At 52.8% G+C, this 19,624-nt stretch overlaps 1 protein-coding gene across 1 annotated transcript in view; it reads left to right on the top strand.

Annotated features, from left to right (window-relative positions):
- Positions 1-7,554: 7,554 nt before the first annotated feature.
- The window catches only part of PEBP4 (phosphatidylethanolamine binding protein 4), a 70,450-nt gene continuing 58,380 nt past the window's right edge, over positions 7,555-19,624 (top strand). The window contains exons 1-3 of the mRNA XM_086628184.1: positions 7,555-7,611; positions 8,473-8,618; positions 10,111-10,243. Of these exons, the coding sequence (XP_086484310.1) occupies positions 8,479-8,618; positions 10,111-10,243 (273 nt within the window). The 5' untranslated portion in view covers positions 7,555-7,611; positions 8,473-8,478. The remainder of the gene's footprint in view (positions 7,612-8,472; positions 8,619-10,110; positions 10,244-19,624) is intronic.

Here is a 19,624-nt window from a genome sequence, read left to right as displayed (position 1 = left end):
CAAACCGGGCAGCCCCCCAGCTCAGTATCTGAGCCGCCTCCGGGGCTCAGCCCTGCTAAGAAGCTGGCTGTGGGGCTGGGGCTCTGCTCTGCTGCTGCAGGACTGGGGGTACTGGTGGTGTGAGAGGGGTAGGTGGAAAAAGTGGGGGGGAGCTGGTGGGCTTGCTGTGTGCTGGGGGGTGTTGGGCTGTTTTCCTTCTTCTTTTGCAGCTGGTTGGTTTGTTGGGGTGTAAAGACTCTGCTAGTGGGGGGGGAACCATAAATAGGGATCACCTTGGGGTCCCCTTCAGGGCCAGGGTGTCAAGAGTCTGGGAGTGAATACTTGGGGAGGGGGAAGCTGGAAAAACCCTCTGGAAAAGGTACCTGTGCTCAGGGGGTCTCCCCAAACATGGGTGCCTGTGGGAAGTAACCTAATCTCCTTTTAGCCCATAAACCAGCTTGGGGGGGGGGGGGGGGCTGGAGGCACCCTCTGCATGGAGCTGTGATGGGGTTCAGGGCTTCCTGGGAAAGCACCATGGCTGGGACTGTGCTGAGCTCGTTAAAGCTGCCTAAGCCCCCTGTGGCAAACCAGTTAAACCCATTTGAGGAGGAGTTAAGCCAGCTCGGTGTGATCCGGCAGTGTAGGGATGCGAAGGTTAATCTGGTCTAAATGCTTCGAGTTGGGGATTTGGACCAATTTAACTAGTTCATCTCCGTGTGACTTAATGATGGGTCCAGCCTGTGCTCCCCTTCCCCTTGGGCTGCGGAGATCTGCTGGAAGAGGGAGAAAATAAAACCAGGGACTGAAAGGAAAGAGCCACACATGGGCTGAATCTGAAACGGTGCTATTTATAGACATCCTGGCTCAGCTGGCCTGAATTCCATGTAGGTCCTGGTGCCCAGCTGGCAGGGGGGAGCAGTGGGGGGGTGAAGCAGCCAGGTCCTGCCCCTCCATCACACCTTGATGGGGTGACTCTTGGGACCAGGCTTGGTCCAGCCTGAGTCAGAGGAGGATGCTTCTTCCTCATCCCCACCTTCTCGTTAACCTGCTGCCCCAGGGCTTTCCCATGAGCATCACCCAGCCCGGCAGGTGAGATGTCAAGGACCAGAATGGGTGTTTATTTTTTGCTGTCATCCCTAAAGGGCTGTAATCACAATTAGGGCACCCACGAGGCACAGGACAGGAATGTACCTTCTTGTCAGGGTGCAGTGTCCAGGAGAAGAGGAAGGGAGGAGGAAAGAAGGAAAAAGAAAGGTGAAAGTGCCTGGGTGACCCTTCCATAACCTGTTCCCTGTGCCACAGCCTGCCCACAGCCCTGGGGTGCAGGGGTGGTAGGTCAAGCAGGAGCCACACCTGATGGTTTCTCAATGCTGCTGTTGTGTGTTGGTGCTTGCAGCAGCTCTTGGTGCCATCCCCTGTCTCCAGCAGCAGGGCAGGGGGGTCCTTAATGCTGGAGCTTGAGCCTGAGATTTAAAGAGGAGCTGAGCAGCTCGGTGGCGGGTTGCAGCAGCATCTCAGCATGTGTGTGAACGGAAGGTGCAAACAGGAGCTAATTGCACCAGGCAGTGCCCTGGTGAGCCGCGGGCTGGGCGGCGTGCACGCTGGCACCGCTGGGATTCGGGAGCTGCGGAGCTGCTGGCACTGAAGGAAGGAGGCTCCTGCCCGGCTCTGCGCTGCCTTGTGACTGCGAAATGCATGCGCTTAATATAGGCCAAATGAAAACATTCTTCCCAAAATAGAAGACCTTCCCCAGCAAGAGCTGCAGCTCCGGCAGGAGCAGTCACAAGGTGCCTGCCGCGGCGGGGTGGGCTCCAGCACGTGGGCTTGTGCAACACTGCACATCCAGCCCGTGAGTGTGCAACCAGCCAGCGCCCGGCCACGGCTGTGTCCAAGGTCATCTCCCCCGGGCACTGCTGCTGTGCATGCTGCAGTCACCCACTGACCCTCCCCAAAACATGCCAGCTGGCTCTGGGGGGCTGATGCTGCACCAGGAGATGAGTTCACGGATGGGGCGAGCACCCATGTAGTTTGGATGGGGTGTAGAGGTGGTGGCCCCATCCCTGAGCTGTGTGCCATCACGGGTGAAGGTGCTGCAGTGTCTTGTGCTGGGGTGAGTGTGGGGGCTCAAACACGTTCCTGCTTGTGGAGCTGAGGGTTGGGACAGGACCGGGCTGGCAGGAGAAGGGGTGATCCCCACAGGGGGTGGCTCTGCAGGATGCTGGTAGGCTTGGATCTGCACCCTGCTATGTGCTTATTGCCTGATAAATGTTGAATATTCCTCCTCTCCTGAGTGCTCCTGCCATGTCCAGCTAAGGCAGAGTGAGAGGGCCTGGTGCTTGGAGGGGGTTCTCTGCTGCCAGGGGGGTTTTGGGGGCTCACAGCAGCCCTGGGTCTGCTCTGATGCTTCATTTGTGCTGCACTGCATCTTCTGTTGGGATGTGAGTGCAGGAGCCTGTGAGGTGGTACCAGCTTCAGAGGGCAACGAGCATTCTGCATCCCATCCCTGATCGCACAGATTCTCTGGGAGGAGATGAATGTCCCAGCTCCAAACCCCCTTTGGGGCTCTGACCCTTCCCCCTTGGTCACTTGGGACTCTCCGCTGCCAGTGGTGACGGTGACAGTGTTTAATCCAGCTTGAGAGGACACAGCTGCCTGCCAGGAAAATGGGGCAGGCAGGGGTGAGGGTTCAGAGCTGGGGCTTTGGCAGGTGGAAGGAGAAGAGCCAAAAACCCTTCTCTGTTAATCTCTCAGGCTCTTGTACATCTGCACCCGGTGTTTGGCAGACTGCAGAGCTCTGCTCCCCGTCTGTGGCTCACGGGGGTTTGCCAGGGGTGAACACAGCCACATTTCTGAGTTTTGCTCCAGCATCATCTTAATGCTGTAGAGATCCAGAAATCCAGGCTCAGCCATCAAACTCTTGCACTTGTGTGATCCAACCAGTGACATGGTGTGTCTCCCTGTGCATTCTGATTAATCTTATTCCAGCCACATGTGCAGGGGCTGGTGCTGCTGCTGGGCACCAAGCTGAGGGAACCCTGGATTTCTGCAGTGACAACCTGGGACTTCAACTCCTGATCACTTTGTGGCATTAGACTGGACAGACCCAGCAAAACTGGAGACCACCTGAGCTAGATGAAGCTGTCATGTCCCCTAAATCCACTTAACTCTTCCCAGAACCTTGAAATTGCCCAAGAAGAAGAGCTGGCCCCATGAATTGGTGCAGATGCAAATTTATGGCCCATTCTGGGAAAAGTGCTTTTTTTTTTGATTTACAAAGCTCTTGCCTTGCATGTTAGCCGGGGCAAGGTGAAGATGACCTTGTGGGTGTTGAGTTGAAGCCAGGAATGAAGTTGTTAGCTGTGCAAGGAGGGAAGCGTGAGGACAGGCTATGAAGAGGTGAGATAAGAGGCACAGAGGCACGGCTGGAGGTGCAGCAGGTTGTGAATGGGGAGAGAGGATGTGGGTTTTCTGTTTCCTTTGCTGATTGCTATGGAAAAAAAACATATCTGAAAAATTGGTTTCCTGCAAAAGAAAGATTGAGGGAATTCCCCTGGCTGCCAAGGCTCTGCCAAGTCCTTTGCTTCCTACAGTCTCTCTAGTGGGTATCAACGGCAGAAATGCTTTTTTCAGCTCTTGTTCAGGCTGTAGGAATTGGTTTCTCTGAGTTTTCCAGGTGCCTTGCTTGCAGGACCCTCTGGGACACCCACCCACGGGGAAACTGAGGCAGAGAGGAGCCCAAATCAGAGGAAAATGCTGGACTCTGAAGGAAGAGCTGACATTTTTGTAGCAGCTGGGCTGGTTTAATGCCTGGGGGTCTGGGGTGGGAGCACAAAGAGCAGGTTTATTGCCCAGAAATGCCTTTGCTTGTGTGATGCAAAATAAATCTGTTTTCAGGAGCATTAAAAAGCAATGATCTTGGCTCTGTGGCAAGAAAGGGACAGAGTTTCCTGTGGACTTTAGTGGGGAGCTGGGACTGTGCAATCTGAAGCAAACTGGGAGAGGGGGCAAAAAACCCAACATGGTGCCAGACTTCATGTGTCGTGGGGCTGGAGAGAGTGAAAGCCAGTGATGGCTCCTTGCTCGGTCCCTGTGGGCAATTAATGTCTGGGGAGAGCCGATTTAATGACATGGGATGGTGGTAAACTCAGATTCCATGAAATAAAATGGCTTTTTATGGTGCAGGGACTCGGTGCTGGGTGAAGTCAGAAGAAAGGCTGAAGTGGGTTATAAACGGCACGGGTTAATCTTAAACCAACATCAACAGGAAACCAGCAGCTTGGGTGGGAAATTCCAAAGCTCACAAACAATATGTTTTTGGCCCATGTCAGAATAAAAAGCTGGTCTCTTAGGAAGATTTGTGGGGAAGTTCTGACCTGGAAACACTTTTTTTTTGTGTTAAAGGCCAGCATTAAGTAAACAAATGACACCAGAGCTGGAGGCTTTACAAGTGTAAGAAATCTTTGAGCCTGTTGGATTCAGCTGATGTCCATGGTGTTCCTTGGAATACTTTAATTTTTATTTTTTTTTGGTTGAGCTGTGTCTTAATGCTCTTGGTGCTCCCTGGCAAATACCTGGGGACCTTGATAGCAGCTTCTGGGGCTGGGGGAGAGTGTCAAGAAGTGGGTTGGAGAGGTGGGATGTGCTGGGCTGGGGAGCTCAGCAGCACCTGGATGGGCTTCTACCTCCTCTGTGACAAACCACCTTCTCCTTTCCTCTGCAAACACCTGGTTTGTGGCCCCATGGAGCAGCTGGTGTGTGTAATTTGGCTCCCAAATTGGGTGCTCTGGCTTTCATGTGTGCTTTATTGCAGTGGTTAAAGCAAGCCACAGCCTTCTCCCTTCCTTCCCACCCTTAAGGCAGTTTCCTTTTATTAAGAGCCTTTTCATCTCTAATCTTAATAGGAAATGATGATTTTCTCACTTATGTCTTGATTTTTGCCAGCTGTGAGAGGCTTTTATTGTAGTTTTTGGACCTAATTTGGTTTACTGGAAATAATATATTATTGCATTTCTATCTCCTCCCAATGAACTGAAGTGGTGGTGGGACTGCGGCACGTGTAGGCAGCGCTTTGCTTCCTTGGGCTTCACATGATTGCTTCCCTCATCTGATTAAAATCCAAAACTCTCATCTGATTAAAGTCAATCCAACAGCCACTGATGGGACTTGATACCTTTGTAAGCTTTCTTTTTCTTCCTGACTATCCATTCCTGCTGGAAGTTGGGAACCTCTTGGTCCTGTGACCCAGGGCTATGTGAGGATGGGGCATGGGGCAAGTGTGGCTTGTGTGGCTCTGTGCCAGGGCTGTTTCAAGCCATCCTCCAACTTAATAGTGGCTTAAAAGCAATTTCTCCCTCTCCTTCTGCTGGGGTTTGGTGGAAAGGGACAGAGAGAGGGGCCAGGACAGGCAGAGGTTAAACCTCCTGGGTCACGTTTGCTGCCCAGCCTGGTCTGCACAGAAATGATAAAACTGAGAAGCAGCTGGAGTTTTACAGTTGTGTTTTTTTCAATAATGGCTTTACAAAAAAGTGTGAAGCATCTGTTTAGAAGTGGAGGGCAGTATCTCATTCTTGAGTGTGGAGGAGAAATCCTGGATGAACATACCTTTCCCCAGCTCTGAGCTGCGGAGCCACAGCACCACGCTGGAGGCTTCCCAGCAGCTGGAAAGACAGGATTCCTGCGGTCCTGCACCACTGAGTCAGGAGAGGTGACACGCAAACACAGCTGAGTTCCTGGGAAAGGAGGCTGGCTTGTGCTCTGAACCTGCCTTGACACCACTATGTGTGTGTTCCCATGGGAGCATCCTTCTCTGGAGCAGAGGCTGCTCCGTGCAGGCTCTCGGCATGTGGTTTATTGGTTTTCCCTGGCTGTGAGAGCTCTGGGCACGGGCAAACTGGAGGAGATGGATGCCAGTGGAAATGACCCATCCCTTCGCGTGGGTTTGCCGGACCTGGAGTGTTTGTGGAGGTGGGGTTGTGCCGTGGCCTGGCAGCCAAGCCAGCTCTTGAGTCACTCCGTCCTGTGCATGTGTCTAAAGCAAATAATCTGATGGCTTTGTGCCCCTTGGAGCCTGTCTGACCTTGCAGGAGCTGTTGTCCGGCTCTGGCAGCGCAACTTTCCGATGGATTTTTCATACCCTGGTGATGTGGGTTTGCTGCACGGGCTTCCCGCTGCCTTTTCTACTCCATCTCCTGAGCAGGGGAAATAGGATGTTTGTAATTACTCTGCAAACAGCTTTTAGGGAGAAAGCTGTGGTTCTGTGTTACAGGGGCTGCTGTCAGATTGTTGCTCCCATGGGTTTTCCTTGCAGAGCATCCCTGGGGGATCCCTCTGCACCTTGTCTGTGCTGATCCTGTGTCGTGACGATTCTCTTGGGAGGTCTCCAGATGGAAGTGGCTGACATTGCCTCAGTGTGAAGGGCTCCTCTCTCTGCCTCTAAGCTTGAAATGAAGTAAAATACCCCTGTCTGGCTTGTTCAGGCTCCATCCTGTCTCTGGCTTTTGCTGTTATTTGGGTAACTGATGCAAAGTCACCACAGGAGCTGGTTACTACAAAGCACTGATGCTCCTCTGCTACCCTGGGATGGACCTGGGGGTCTGAGCCGCCAGGGCTGCAGCAGTGCTGTTGGTTTTGCTGTTTTTCTGCTAAAATAAATAGTGAAAACAGATGCATTTACCATGGCAAGAGTGTCTTGGCAAGAAGAGTCCCTTGTCTGTGTTTGAGTCCCTGTGTCTGTCCTGGTCCAAGTCACTGTCCCTTCACCTGCCACCCTCTTGCCAAGCTGTCAGCTTTCCAAAGGAACTCCTGCTTTTCTAAGAAACCCACTTTTCCGTGGCAGAGAGTCTCTGGGCAGCTGTAATGATTAACAATCCTTGAACATACCTTGCCTGGGGCTGCGATTCCCCTTGCGTGGCTCCCCCAGGACCCCGGCTTGTCACCCCCCCAGTTTGCAATAGCATGTGAGGATGCAAACCCCATTTTGGGGATCCTGACTCATGCAAACCTGACTCTGATGGGAAAAGCGTTACTCACGTGAGCCTGTTTGCAGGATCAGGCCTCTAATTATGGGGTTTGCCCAGCTCGTAGCGTGGGAACCGGAGCCATTAGCCCCTAAACCTCCAGATCATTCCCAATATGTTAATGTTTCTAATTAGTTAAGCCTGATGCCTTTTTTCTCTCTGTAATGACAGTGGTGCTGGTACTTACTCGTGTTCGCTCTGCGTGCTGGTACTTCATTATATAATGATACAGTATGTGTTGTAATACCTATTCCCAACTGACAGTGGGGTTTTTTTTTGCATGTGCCTCATCCAGAACTGATTAGGCAATGGAGAAGATGGGTTGGTGCCAATAAGTGTTTGGGTTGCATCCTTTCTAATTAGCTGGGAAGTTGAGTGCAGGGGAGGATTAGGGCCAGGTGAGCACCCAGAGCTGGTGGGTCAGGGGAAGGTTGGTGTGGGATGAAAACCTGTTGCCTGTTTTCATGCTTCTTTAGGGGATGAGCTGCCCCTTTCCTGGGCTCTGTTTTCATCCACAGTCCCTTCTTCCGTTCCTTCCAGGGAAACCATCTCCGTGGCAACCTCAAACCTCCAGGCTCTGCCTCAGAGCTGCTCTTCCATCTTCAGGACCCAGTGGGTAAGTGCCTTGGCAGGTCCAGCTGTGGTGGCCTTGGCCACCGGGTCCATCAGGCTGCTGCAGACACCTTGGTGCAGCGCTGGGAGGCAAGGGCTGGCATTGGGCTTGGCAGGGGTGTGTATAGAAACCTTGTACCTTGGCTCATCTCAACCTCAGGGCTTGGCTTGTGCTTTGAACAGACTTAAAAACAGGTGGCCATGGCTGTCCTCATGCTGGAGAAGCTCTGGAGGGGGTGGCTGGGTTCAAGGTGAACCTGGTGCTGTTCCCTTGCAGGGGATCTACCTGGGGCAGGGGTGCATTGGTCAGTGTGCTGCGGCTGGTCGTGCATCCGTTGGTAACAGTCTTGGGTAGACCATGACCAAGCCTGAGACCATTATTTTATCTTTTCCATCACATGAGAGTTGTAGGGAGAGCAGGAAGGCCAGCACCTGGAGACAGGGACTCTGTCCCCTCTGGGTGCTGCCTGGGCTTGGAGCACGATGTCACCATGGAGGTGATCATGGCTGCGCTGGGCTGCCCAGCCTGTGATGTCATATGTGGTGCTGTGCAGGAGGGTGGTGATGCACCTTCCTTGTGGGTGGGTAGAAATGGGTCCTCTAAGGTGCAGGGTCTTGCTGGGGGGTTTGGTGTTTCCTGGCATAGGGCAGCAGCAGGAAACACAGTTTGTTTCTGGCATAATTGGGATTAATGATGTGGAAGTGGGGATGGGGTGAGGGGGAAACGATGTGTAAGGATGGATGTGCTCTGCCTGGAGCTGGTTTCTTGGGGGGGCTGGACTGGATCATAGTGATGGGGATGCTGTAGGTGCTGGGTCATAGCTCTGCCCGTGGAACTGATCCTCTTTGTCCCTTGGTCCCGCAGGGCAGGATGAAGCTGCTGGGTGCTGTGTTGCTGGTTGCTGGCCTGCTCAGCACCGCTGCCCAGGGGGAGCAGCCCCCCTGGCCGGATGAGCCTCTGCAGACCTGCTTCTTCCAGACACTCAGCAACGTGGACAGCGAGTTCTGCCAGTGAGTGACACCCTGTCCTCTCCTTTCCAACCTGCATCAGCCCTGGGCATCCAGTCGTGTGCTGCCCTTGCATGTCCCAGGCACCTCCTGGGACAGTTAACTCCAGTGTCCCCTTTGCCAGGGCTATAAATACTGGCTGCTTGCTTTATTCTGCCAGGAATCTGGGCCAGAGCGGTGCCTGCTGCACTGTGTGGCTCTTGTTTTAGGCAAGGTGAGGTCTGAGTGTCTCTGGTCACCTCGACTTGTTCCTTGGTCTGTTTTGCAGAGGCTTTTAAAGCTGCTTACAGCATCAGGGATGATGAATGCTTTCTGCAGAAAGTTTCAGAGGAAGGAGGCTGCTTTTGGGGAAGGAAAGTCCTAGAACAGGTCATCCCACAGACCTCAAAGCTGATGCTCAATGTGTGGGCATAAGAAGAGGAGGAAGCCTGGGGAGCTTTTCCTGGAGCTGTGAACAGGCAGTTGGCTGCTGTGCCAGCTGGGCACCCCTTTATCAGGTGTTTTGATACTGAAGGTCCTTGGCTTAAACTCTTGTTTCTGGAGATGGAGGCAGGGCTGGGTAAGCAGCAGCACACACCTGCCCCTTGCCTTCGAGGGGTTCTTGATATCCCACATTATTGGGAGCTTCTGCATCAAAAATGTCCTTTCTGCTACTCTTCAGTTACCAAAACACTCTCTAAATATGAGCAACTGAATTCAGCCTCTAGATTAAGGCAAGCGGAGACTTCACTTGCCACTGACATCGTCCCACAAGCCATGAGCAGGAGCACCCTGCTTTGAGCTCTCAGCCCCCTTTCTGCCAGCCCTGTGCTGCTCTGGGTGTTTGCTCAGCACCCTCTGGGGCTGCAGGATTTAGGAGGTCACATCAGCGGCAGCTAATCTTCAGGGTGGCCTTGAGACTTGTTATCCAGACGCTGTGGTGACCTGACAGCTTGCTCCAGTGGCCCCTTTCTCTGTTAGATAACGCAGAAGGGGAAAGTGCTTCATGCACGAGTTGGAGCTGGAGATATCTGACCTGTTATTGTGCTATCAGGACCCAAAACATGGAGGAGGCTTGTCCCTGCTCATATCACGAGGGAGAGGGGGGGGGGTTCAGAGTTCAAACAGCTTGTGAGAGGCCAAGGGGGAGTGAGGGTGGCTTTGCTCTCCTGCTGCCCATCTTCAAGCCTTAGGTTAACCTATTTGTGCCATGATTTTTAAGGACTATAGAAAATACTGGGAACAATCTAAGGTGTGCTGAGCCGTAATGAATGTCTAAGGTCTTGCTGCTGCTTGGGAGAGGGAGCAGACCCCACGGTTATGTTATGGCATGGGAGGGTGCTTATCCTGGTGCACAAGGTGCCCAGTGCCTTTGGTGACAGCAGGTCAGATCCTGCATCTCCCACCCCACATTGCAACCACAGCTCAAGCCTAACTGGGAAGCAGCACTAATTCCTGTCCCCTGCATGGTGCGATCTCACCCTACGTGTTCTTCTCTTTCTCCTTTTCTCCCCAGAGGTGATTTAGAAATGATCTACCCGGAGCTGGGCGACGTGGGCTGCACATACATCCCCAAGTGCCACCAGTACCGGCGGCGGATCAGCAGGGAGTGGGGCAGCCCCCAGGTTCGGTACCCCCAGGCTGAGAAGGTGGGTCCCGAGTCGTGGCACTCGCTCTGCGCTTCTCCGTGTGAATTAGAGGTGTAGCTGGATGGCAGGGGGAGGAATTCCCTGCGGAAGGATTGCTTACACGTGGGTGTGTGTACTTTGAGCGTGGTTGTGGCACTCTGGCTAGGAGCTGGGTTGGGCAGGGATGCTCAGCACCGGAGCTTTGGGTGCTGGATATGGCCTGGGAGCCCTTCGCCCTGTGCCGTGTGTGCCTTTGCGCTGCTGTCCTGTTGCCAAAGTGCTCTCAGCTGCTGGGGCTGAGCGTGTTAAACTTTTTTTTCCCCAAATCAGGGTGATTTTTCTAAGCCTTCTGCATGTTAAACTTGTTTCCCAAAATCAGGGTGACTTTCTAAGCCTTCTCCTGTGCTTTCCCACTGCTTCAGGGTTTTGGTTTGAGGCTGAGCTGTGGATAAACTGAATTATTTGGCTATATTGTAGCTGGGTTTTTTGCTACAAAACCTTTCAGGCATAGATTTATTTTTCTTTTTGCAGTTGCTTGTAAACTTTTTAAAGCAAACATATGCTTCGGCGGGGTGTTTACATCTGGCGCCGGCGCGTGCGACCCGTGTCTGTCCGCAGAAACGGCGTTAATTAACCTCATCCGCCGCGGGGCTGTAGGGTTTGTTGGTGTGTGATGGTGGGAACTGGGTACCAGTGGCGGGGGGAGCCCCGTCCCCGCTCGGAGCCCCCCCCCCACCTCGCTCCGCCGCCGCTCGCACCGGCCCGGGGCTGCTGTTCCCTCCCGTCGCCTCCAGGTGGCAGCATTGAACTTCCAGCGCCCGCACGCCGCCGGGCATTGGGAGCACTGGGGGTGGCCGGGCCCCTCCCGGGGGCTGCCCCCGTACTGGGGGCGGTGGGAGGGGAAGCGGGTGTGTGCCTTGGGCAGAGGAGGCCAAGCGTGGTGTTGTGCAGGTTTTTGGGTGGCCAGGGTGGCATCCTGCACCCCTGGTGTCCCACTGAGACCCGCCCAGTTTGGGGTTGGAGAGTGTGGTGGCACCAGCTTGCAGGGCAGACCCTGTCCCCAAACCCCCGGTACGATCCTCGCCAGATGCATTTTCCATCATTCGCTCCCGCGGGCGTGTTGGCTGTAGCTAATAAGGCAGAAACTCGGCTCTTGTGCGTCTTGGCTTTACCTCAGAGTGTTGGGAATCAGCTTTTCTGGCTGCTTCATCCCCGTCTGGAAAGGCTCTTCCTCCTGCTGATCGCATGGTTTGAAGTATAACTTTTCCCTTAAAGACTTCTGATTCTTCAAAAAAATCCATACCCCTCCCTGGCACAGGATGCTGTGCATAAAATCATCCATCACTCGTGCGTTGCTTTCCAGTAGTTCCAAGTTTCCCAGAGATGTAGGCAGCTGCTTTTTCTTTTTTATTTTTGTCCTGGAATGCAGGGAGAAGGGAAAGAGTTTGGCTCTGGGGGTGCTGATGGGTGCTGCTTTATCCAGTAAACGATGCTGCCGGCCATGGGGAGGATTTGGGGGATAAACAGAGGCAGACCCGTGCCAGGGGGTGCAGGCTTTCCATTTGGGAACCCGAAAACAGGAGCAGGTGAGTGAACCTGCCCAGACCAGACCTGGGACCTGGCTGTGCATCACTCGTGCAAGTTTGTTTTGGGGTGAGATGCCAGCTGTGGCACTGGGGTGTGGGCAGGTCCCTGGGAAGCCCGTTGCAGAGGGTCTGCAGCTCCCGCTGGCATCGGGGCTGGCGATGGCTCGTCTCTGCTGGTGGATTTGGCACCGTTTCCTTCCAAGACAACTCGGCACATCTTGCGCTGAGGTGGCATCTGAGGACACGGGCCCTGCTGCTTCCCTTGGTTTGCATTTATTCTCTCCTCTGGCCTTAGCCAGAAACACATCCCCAGCTCTGCACCGCCCAGAGCCTTCCAGCTCCTGCAGTGTGCAAACTGGGGGGGTTATTTTGGGCGAGGGGCTGGATGGCCTTAAATCAGTTGCATAGAACTGGCTCTGAATTGCCTCAGGCAATAGGAATATATATTTTTCTAAATCCTGAACCTGTAAGGATGCTTCGGGATAATCTTTTTCCCTGAAAAACCACCCTGAAGGAAGTGGGAACAAGAGTTGCATCATCCTGTGCCAGGGCCGAGGCGTGCACCAGTGATGGTGTTACTTTTTATGGTTTACGATGGGATTTCTAAAGTCAGGAAACCTGATTTTTTTTTTTTTAATTCCCAAGTGAGAATGGGAAACCTCACTTTGCTCAAGTTCTCTCCGTCTATATGTGAGGTTTCTCAGCACAGTGGGGTGCTCCAGCCCTGCCGAGGCTGGGTGATCCTGGGTGGGGTGGGCAGAGCTGGGCTGGGTAAAGGGCTGGCTACGCTGCTTTCGTCAAAATAAGCAGCAGAAAAACTCGGGGTTTGAGTCTGAAAACTTGTGTAGGAAGTGTTTGCTTTCTGTGGAACACTTTGTCTCTTCAAGAAAAACAACCCCCAAAAAAAGCCAAATGCAGAGTGTTTGTTGTTATCTCCGGAAATATTTATCAGTTTTCTGAGGTGGGGAGACGGGACGTTTCCCAACCTTGTTCCAGATATGGCTGATGGGTCCAGGGGGGGCTGCATCCACCCTGCCTGGGCCAAAGGTCTCTGCTCACAGCCTCAATGTGCCCTGGTGCTCCTTGGTGCAGGTGATGTCAATGTGTTTGTGGGTGAAGGAGCTCAAAGTTCTAAGGACCTTTAGATCTAAGGCAGTAATTTTTTACACAGTGTGGTGAGGCACTGGCACAGGTTGCCCAGAGAAGCTGTGGCTACCCCATCCCTGGAATGTTCAAGACCAGGTTGGATGAGGCTTTGAGCAACCTGGTGTAGTGGAGGGTGTCCCTGCCCACAGCAGGGGGGGTTGGAACTGGGTGATCTTTGAGGTCCCTTCCAACCCAAACCATTCCGTGATTCTATGAAAGTGGGGTGGCACCCTGCAAAGCTGAGCTTTGATAGGAACAAGCCACTGCTGGCCCTGGGAGACTTGAGTACAATCATCTTATGTGTGTTTATAGGGATGTTTTTAATATCCAGTGGTGTTTATCCAGTTTAGTCACTGGGCCATTACAGCCCAGCAGCCAGTGTTGTCAAACATTGCTTTTACTTCCCAAAAGACCCATTTTTGACTACTTTGGTGCACCAAAAGCAGCTGTTACATCTGGCTGCTATCCCTGAGAGCAGCACAGCACACTCAAGTGAAAGAATAAGAGACTTTAGAGGCCAGTGTCTGGTGGCTTGGGTACCCAGGAAACCCTTTATCTGCTGGGCACAAATTTCCAAACCTGCCCTGTGTGTGGCTTGGGCACATGGGAAGCATCTGTCTCCCAGCCCTGTGCTGGAGTGGAGCAGCTGATTGGTCTGTCCTGGTGTTGCAGAGGTCCAGGCATGTGTGAGATCCACCCTGTGGTGCTGAGGATGCTCGGTTCTTGCTGGGAGACCCCTCTAAACATTGGATAACTCACTTTGTGAGCATCCTGTGCTGCCTTTGGGTATTTCTGCAAAGATACGACCTGGAGCAAACACTAAAAGCAGCCATGAAAGTATCTGTTGACATCCTCCCAAAAACCCCGGGCTGCTGCCAGGGCCTTTCCCAGACCAAAGAGGAAGCAGGAGCTGTGGGGAACATCTGGATAGACGGGAAATGCGCCCTCCTCGTCCTGCCTCAATATTGCTTTGCTCAACCAAAAATAAATTGGAAAAGAAAATTGGACATTGCATCAATTTGGGGCAAGTTTATAAATTCTGTAGCTAAGCAATCCCAACAGAAGATGATGGATCGCCGGCGAACACGCGGCCCCTGCCGTGATGTATAGTCGCATTAGCCCAAACGCCGCGTTACATGATTCTGTTTTATTACCACTGCTGGTGGCAGACAGAAAAACAGATTACACTTGAGATCAAATCGATAGGAACTTTATTTACTGGCCTTTTAAAAACATATTTCTGCACTTTATAAAAACATACGGTAGATGTTATTGATAGAACTTGTCTGCTTGTTAAAAAGCAATTTGCCCGCCGCGATGTTCTCGAGCTGCGGTTGGTGGCACTACCTTTTACCTGCTCTTCCAGATCTCTTTTCATCCTGGGGTTTGACAACTTCCTTAGAGGTTTCTTTGGGCTGTGCCATCGCTCACTTAGGGCATGGGGAAGGGGTTGGACTTCCTCTCTGGATGAGGGGCCAGGCATCTCAGAAATAAAGGGCTTTTTGCGGAGTTCCTACCTCTAACTGAACTACTTAACTTTGCTTTTGCAAGAGCCCTCTCCTAGTCAAACCAGTCTGAGAAGACAACTAGGACTTCTTCCTGCAGCTGTAGAGATTGCCACCTTTTCTCTGCTCTTTCAAGAACTACATATTTTCATAGTACCTCATTTAAAACCATTTCCATGGCAGAATAAGCTGGAGCTGAAAATCATAGAATTATAGAATCACAGAATGGTTTGGGTTGGAAGGGACCTCAAAGATCGTCCAGTTCCAACTGCCAAATGCAGCCCCCAAACTGTGGGATGATGCCCTCACGGGTTCCATTGGGCTTAATGCAGCATCTCCACATGCTCTGTGTCTAACTACAACCAGCACCCTGGGGTGCTGTTCCAGGGACAGGGAGCCATGGCCATGTCCCACCCTGTCACCAGGGATTGTGGCCATGCCCAGGGCAAAGGGCAGGAGAAGAATGAGCCTCTCCCAGGAGCTTGGGTCGTGCCTGGAGTCTGTGGCAAAGTCCACTTGCTGGTTATGTCCCTGACTCTCCCCCTTTTGTGAACACTTGGTGGCCGTGTTGGGAACAGTCCTGATTTATAAAGGTTTCTGTGCTCTAGGGTCTGGGGCCCATTATTTGGAGAATTACTTGTATGTGGAAATTCATTAACTTTCAACAAAAGGAGGGGAAGGTCTGCTTAATCTCCTAATTGGGATGTGCTCTAGTTGTGTCAGGCGGTGATTTGCAGCTGGCTGGAAGAGGGGGCTTTGGAGCAACGCTCAGGTTAAATTCAAGTCTCATTAAAGATGGTTTTAAGCAGAAGATTCCTGACAGTTTGTGTATCCTTGTTGGCTCTTGGAACTGTCTGGAGTTAAGGAACCACCAGTGTGGTGTTTTATTTTTTTTCTCCCAATCCTGTCTGGGCTACTTAAAAAAACCACAATGGCCCAACATTCCTTCCTGATGCTGTCAGCCAGATATTATGGGGATTAGCCCAAGCCCCTGGTGATGAACCCCTCCCTTCTGCACTGCTGGAGCTGATGCTGGTTTGGGTTCCCATGGCCTGGGACTGCGCCGTGGCATCCCAGCATCCCTGACTTCAGAGGGCTGCCAGCTCCCCAGTGCCTGGGACCATCCTGGCTCTGCAGCAACTTTGGAGTGGAGGGCTTGGTGTGAGGCCCATGAGTGACCAAAGTGCTTCTTTGAGGGCTTAAATGTGGGGTGTTAAAGCAAAACAAAAAAACCCACCAAAAAATCTGTGTGTGCTGCAGGCTCTTCTGCACTGCATCAGCCCTGTCCTCTGCTGACCCGGGCAGGGCTGGGCATGCTGCAAAAGCCACAGCTTTGCTGGAGGTTGGCATGGCAGAGTTGGTTTGGGATGTGATCCCTCTTGTCCTCTGAGCAAAGCACAGCTTTACTTTCTGTGCATGCCGAGCAGGAGAGCATCCTTGCTGGAAAGCACTGGAGAAGCACAGGGTGTTATTCTGCAGTGGAGGGGACCCATGGGACAGCTGGTGCCACCCGCAATGAGAGCCTCTTCCCGTGAGCAATCTTGGCAGAAGTGTCACTTCACATCTGTTTCATTACCTACATGTTTGCTGGACGTTTAACCACCCTGGACAAATAGTGTTTCCCCTTTGGGCAGAAGGATGGGCTTCGGAGATGGCAAGAAACCTACAGGTCATCAAGTCTGCTCTGCTCATCGCTCATGTATCGGCATCCGCCCGCGCGTGGGACAGATGCTTGTGCCTGTTTCAGCAGCAAAATGTTTGAAGCAGCTGATGATTTTACTTTGATCCCTGTAAACACTATCCAGTAATCAAAGTTTTAAGCTGCTTTGGATGAAATAATTGCTTAACAATCGTATAAGACAAAGTGATTCAACAAATGACAATTAGGACTTGTGATATACAGAACAGATGCATTCAGTGTAGCATATTATAATGTGCTAATACGAGATTGACAGCACAATAATAGGAGAGAACAGCCACTCAGCCTATAATTCGAAACCAAATGTGAGGCTGTCCACAGAGCTCAAATCCTAACAGGCTGTAAAATTAGAGGTAAGAAGGCACAAGGTTCACAAAGACTCATTAGCAGGTTGGCTGTGAATTTCCAAGGTGGGGGGAGGAAATATTCCTGCTGGAGGATTCCTTGTAGGCTGTGATGGAAAGAAGAGGGAGGGAAAAACCTCCAAAACCTCAACCTCCTCGCGTCTATATGTTGGGAATGAGAAATCTATACCTTCCCCCCTCACAAACAGGCTGTGAGTGCTGCTGTTCCCCGTTAACACCCTAGTTTTGGAGCAGGGGGTTGCTCCTGCGCTGTGGCAGCATCCACGTCCCGGTGCCAGGGGATCGGAGGCATCAGATGGCGTTACCATCCAGCACGGATACACCGACCAGACAACGGTGTTAAGGACCAAATGAAATTAAGACTGATCTGAACACGGAGGTCTAAGGGGCATTCCCGGTGGGAGTTGGGCACTTCCCAAGCCCTAAATGATACTGATGGGTGACAGGGGCCACCCTTTAGCCCTGTCCGTGGCGATTAAGGCGGTTGGCTTGTGCTTGCTCTTCTCTTTGGGGACATCAGGAGACGGGGACGTGTGCGGGAGCGGAGGCTGTCAATCCCGGCTGCCCTGCCGTGAGCGGGGAGCGCGGAGGCAGGAGCTGGGGGGTCCGCCCTGCCCGAAGCCCACCGCGGGCGAGGGGCTGCGTGTGCCACGCTCTCCTTCCAGAGCTGCTTCGGGAGCCAAGGAGATCAAAGGAGCTAATATTTTCAGCTCTGGTGACAAAACAGACTCCAGCTCATCTTGTACTTTACACACACCATGCACTTATTCCACTAACATATAATTTTATCATATTTTATTATTAAATAAACATGCCAGAAAATATACTTTTTTTTTGCGTGTGGGGGAGGATGAAAAGGTTTGGTAATTAAAACTTCTATCCATCAACGCTTAACTCCGAGAGATAATTGTGTTGCTTCTGCAGATGTATACTTCGTGTTGAATCACCCAGTTTTGTGTTAAAATTGGAGCCGGTGCGTGTCCCTGCGTGGAGCTGGGACGTTCCATGGGCTGTATGGGATCCCGGCGGGTACTGGAGCCAAGGAGTCAGGAATTTGGCTTTTTGTCTCGGTGACGGTAGTTTATTGGATGGGTGAGTCCCTGCCATGGCAGGGCACCTCTGAAACGGTTTCATTTTTGACCTGTTAATCCGAAAGCTGCAGGGATGCACCCGTCGGGTGGGTCTGTTGTGAAGAAATAGAGATTTTTGTTAAAAATGTTTTAATTGCAAAGCCAAAGTGCACTGCAGAAGCAGATGAATCTATTGGAAAATAACACAATTTTTGTTCCCCTGCCCAAGTTTGGGATTTTCCTGGGATGCTCTGGGTACTGACCTCAACCTGTGTTGTCCAGTGACGTGTGCCAGTGTCGGGCACTCGGGGTCTAAGAGCTGTAGCTGGGGTGACACTAGAGAAAAGGCTGCGAAGCTCAGCCCACCCCTCATTTAAACTCCTTTACCCATTTTATTTTCAAGGAGCCCCTCGGGAATCGCTGCCCCCACAAAACGCAGAGCCAGATGCCAAAGCCCATCTGGGATTTGAGAGTCGGATTGAACCCGGCGGTCGATGGCAGATCAATGAGCCCCGCGGAGAGGTGTCACACTCGCCACATCTCCCGCCTTCCCCAGGACCTGCCTTGACTTTTTCAAGAGGAATTAGTGGTGTTTTGGGTGGGCAGGAGGGTTTATAGCAGGAGGCAGGTTCCTCCTGGCACTCACGCCTTGAAAATGGAATTTTTGGTGTCTGAAATCATGTTTAATCAGGGGGGTGAGCTGGGCATGACACCCACACATCCTCCTCGTCTCCCCTGCACCCTCCCCAGCTCTTCCATGTGTTGCTGGTGCTGACTTCGTGGTGGGTTGATACCCAGAGGGGAGAACATCCCTCCTGCCTCCCCGCTGCTGCTGCACCTTGTCAGCCCTAACGAGGAGCGAACCCAGCTGGAGAAGACCAGTGTGCAAAGCTGGGCATGATCCTGCTCTGCAGCTCCGGCCTCTGACCTTGTTGGTGCTGGGAAAGGCTCCAGGACCAGACCCAGCAGCACGTCGGGTATATTGGGGGGGTCTCCGCTCCGTCACCCTGAGTATTGCCCCCCCCCACTCTTTGCAGAGGGGCCTGGGTGCAGCCAGGCTCTCGCTGGGATGGGGTGAGTTGCTGAGTGTGCAGATAAAAAAAAAAAAAAAAGCCATGAAGTGCCGGTGCTGGTGGCTTTGATCCAGGAGGGAGAGAGCCAGGAGGAAAGTGCTGCATGGGAGAGGTGGTTACCCATAAAACAGCCCCTGACCCTCCTGTGCTGCCAGAACCCTCCCGTGGGACCATCTGAGCATCTTCCATCCCGTCTCCAGAGTCTGGGAGGGCTCAAATCTGCTCTGGGCTTGATTTTGGCAGCTGAGGTTGTCACTGCCCTTCAAGGTACAGCCCTCACCACGTCCCTTTTCTGCAGGCAAACCCAATCTGTCCTGCTTTCCCGCTCCGGCTGTGCTTCCCGAACATCCCTTCCCGCTCAGAGCAGCATCCTGGGGAGCTCAGCCTCACCGTGGGGCTCCGAGCTGGAGCACCCGGAGAAGCAGCCATCCCTGGGAGCCTTCCTCCCCTGCAGCATCTTCCCCGGTGCCTCCCCGCCAGCACAGGCGCCTTTTCCCACAAATGAGTAATTCTTCCCAATTTGGGGGTTCCTTCCTGTGCCGTAACCACCCCGAGCTCTCCTGCCTTCTTCCAGCTGCCAATCCACGGCAGAAATTCCCCCCCCCTTTTCCCGGCGGAGGGGAGGGGGCCGGGGGATCTCGGTTATACAAGCTGGGGTTGGGGCGACTATTTTGGGTCCCTCCTTCCTGCCTCCAAATTGCAGCTTCGAATGTGACAAGTTACAAAACACTTGAGTCATTTCTCTCTCAGTCGCTCTGTTTCCCCCCCCCCTCACCTTCCCAAGTAGAGATTTTGTTGGGGTTTGGGTTGTTTTATAGGGAAAAATAAATAAATGGGGTGGGGGGGAGAAGGCAGCTCCCTGCTTCCCCAGCCCGGGGGGGCTGCGTGCAGCCCCCGTGCAGGGTAACTCGGAGCTGTTTATGTAAGCTGCTCGTGTTCTGCTGAGCTGCGGCGAGAA

This window comes from Tauraco erythrolophus, chromosome 29 (genome assembly GCF_009769465.1).
Source record: "Tauraco erythrolophus isolate bTauEry1 chromosome 29, bTauEry1.pri, whole genome shotgun sequence".
Classification (NCBI taxonomy): Eukaryota; Metazoa; Chordata; class Aves; order Musophagiformes; family Musophagidae; genus Tauraco; species Tauraco erythrolophus.
The sequence above is the reverse complement of the archived record's forward strand: the minus strand, read 5'-3'. Positions and strand labels throughout refer to the sequence as shown.